Source organism: Pelobates fuscus, chromosome 9, assembly GCF_036172605.1.
Source record: "Pelobates fuscus isolate aPelFus1 chromosome 9, aPelFus1.pri, whole genome shotgun sequence".
Lineage (NCBI taxonomy): Eukaryota > Metazoa > Chordata > Amphibia > Anura > Pelobatidae > Pelobates > Pelobates fuscus.
Genome location: NC_086325.1, coordinates 169942115 through 169944484, shown reverse-complemented (window position 1 = coordinate 169944484; position 2370 = coordinate 169942115). Strand labels below are relative to the sequence as shown.

General features: G+C 43.9%; 1 protein-coding gene across 1 annotated transcript in view; it reads left to right on the top strand.

The window, feature by feature from the left end:
• ANAPC2 (anaphase promoting complex subunit 2) overlaps window positions 1-2111 on the top strand; it is a 41322-nt gene extending 39211 nt beyond the window's left edge. Inside the window, exon 13 of the mRNA XM_063433102.1 lies at window positions 1456-2111. Within this exon, the coding sequence (XP_063289172.1) occupies window positions 1456-1668 (213 nt within the window). The 3' untranslated portion in view covers window positions 1669-2111. The remainder of the gene's footprint in view (window positions 1-1455) is intronic.
• The last annotated feature ends 259 nt before the right edge of the window (window positions 2112-2370 follow it).

Sequence of the window (2370 nt, the reverse complement as noted above, 5' to 3'; positions counted from 1 at the left end):
CTCTCTCAATATCAGCCGCGGCGAGGGAGCTGTGAGCTTTCTGCTCCCTCTCGCCGCGCGGGCTGTCTGCTGTAGCGGGGAGCCGGAATATGACGTCATATTCCGGCTCCCAGCATCAGCAAACAGCGCGCGGCGAGAGGGAGCAGAAAGCTCACAGCTCCCTCGCCGCGGCTGATATTGAGAGAGCCGACCGGGGGGGGGGGGGGGGGTCCATAACCTCTTGCCCCCCCCCCCTCCCATCCATGACAGGGGGGACATGGGGGAGGAAGGGGGGCGCTGAGTGCCTGCAGGAACGGCGTTCCTGCACAAAAAAAGTGCAGGAACTCTGTTCCTGCAGGACTCAATCCATAGGCGTGCCGCGGGGATTAGGGTGTGCCCAGGCACACCCGGCACACCCCGTGCGCACGCCTATGTGTGTATGTATATATATATATATATGTGTGTGTGTGTATATATATATAGTGTGTGTGTGTGTGTGTGTATATATATAGTGTGTTTGTGTGTGTGTGTGTATATATATAGTGTGTGTGTGTGTATATATATAGTGTGTGTGTGTGTGTGTGTATATATATATATAGTGTGTGTATATCTATATTGTGTGTGTGTGTGTATCTATATCGTTTGTGTGTGTATTTATCTATATTGTGTGTGTGTGTGTATATCTCTATATAGTGTGTGCGTGTGTGTATATCTCTATATAGTGTGTGCGTGTGTGTATATCTATAGTGTGTGTGTGCGTGTGTTTTCTGTTAGTTGGGTCCTCTGTGTGTATATTAGTTATTGTCTTCCTGATCATTTTAATATTTTTTCTTTCTATGGATCCACTCGGGCCCCTGCTTCCTGCTTCTCCTTGTGTGCTCTGCCACATTCTTTCCAGTTTAGTTTTTTGTTTTGTTTATTCTGTTCACTTGTTCTTCTGCAAATCTCAGCATTATTTTGTCCTGTCTGCGGACCTGGTTTGTTTCTCGGGGTCTTGCTTGTGACTGGCAGGACTGTGGATTTTGGCAGTTATCCTTTTGTGACAGTCATCGGCATAGATATTTTTTGCTGTAGTCGCTGATTGATTTATTTTCTCTCTCACATTTTCCTTAGCCTTTTTTCTCCCAATGTATTCTCCCTTTAAATTCTTATTAATATTGCGTTATGTAGCGCTAACAATGTCCCCTCCACCAGCAGTGTCTCCCAGGGAAGTCCTCTAATCGCCCACGTTTATTCTTCGTTACGCTCCAAAGATGTATTTAGAGACTGTGCTCGCAGCCGATTGGCTACTGAATCTTGGAATAGTTTACCTGTTTTAACTGTTTAATTTCTGTAAACCTTGGAGTTTCCTGTTCTGGAATCCGTAAAGAGAGTTAGCATAACACTTGCCTCTGTGTCTTTAATGAAATCACACCTTAAACATTCTCCAACCCAGTGAGGCTGTTGGCTATAACGGTGCATTTCTCTGTTTTGCAGCTGTTTTGGACGTACATCCAGGCAATGCTGACTAACTTGGAAAGTCTGCCCCTGGAGCGCATTCACAGCATGCTCAAGATGTTTGTTATGACAAGTCACGTGGTGACAGAGATCGACATTCAGGAACTGCAGGGTTTCCTCCAGAAGAAAGTCAGTGACCAGCTGCTGGTGTATTCCGGAGGGGTTTACAGACTGCCCAAGAACTCCAACTAGTTCTCGGAGCCATAAATGTCTTATCCGGGTCAGTGTTTGCCTGGTACACCTGAGAACTCTACAAATTGATTGTGGACGCACAGCAGGACACCGACCATTGCCACTTCCTGAACGGGTTTTCTTCTAGTGAAATATTACAGGATGGTTGTGTGTCTAAGACGTTACGTTTTCGTAGATCGATCATGACCCGGTGGCCTGGATACTGCGCTACAGTCATTGTGCTGGCGCTCCGTGTGAGATATTCAGGAAGTTTGGTTGTTGCTTACGTTTTTTAAGATCTGGAACTAAACGTATTGAATTGATTCTGGTATTTAGTAAACTGGTTTTAATTGCTGAGGGTGTAAATGAAACCTCTATGAGAATAACCCAAGAAACTCTCTGCTTCAGTCATCCATAACAACGTTAAAACTCGTTCTTTTCTACATTAAAAAGTTCCCAACGTGCCTCATTTTGCTCTTATTTCAGTTTGTCGCTGACTGTAAGTGACTGAGCTTCCACCGTACGACCACTATTTCACATTACCCCAATATTGGGGGCTCCTTCTCTAATTCAACATGAGAGACAAATTAAATAGTGCTAAATGAGCTACAGTGTATTTTAATCATCTGTAGATATATATATATATATCTCAAGATTAATGTGATAAGAAAAGACAATAATAAAATATATATATACACAAACTAAACGATTAAAGTGATATTC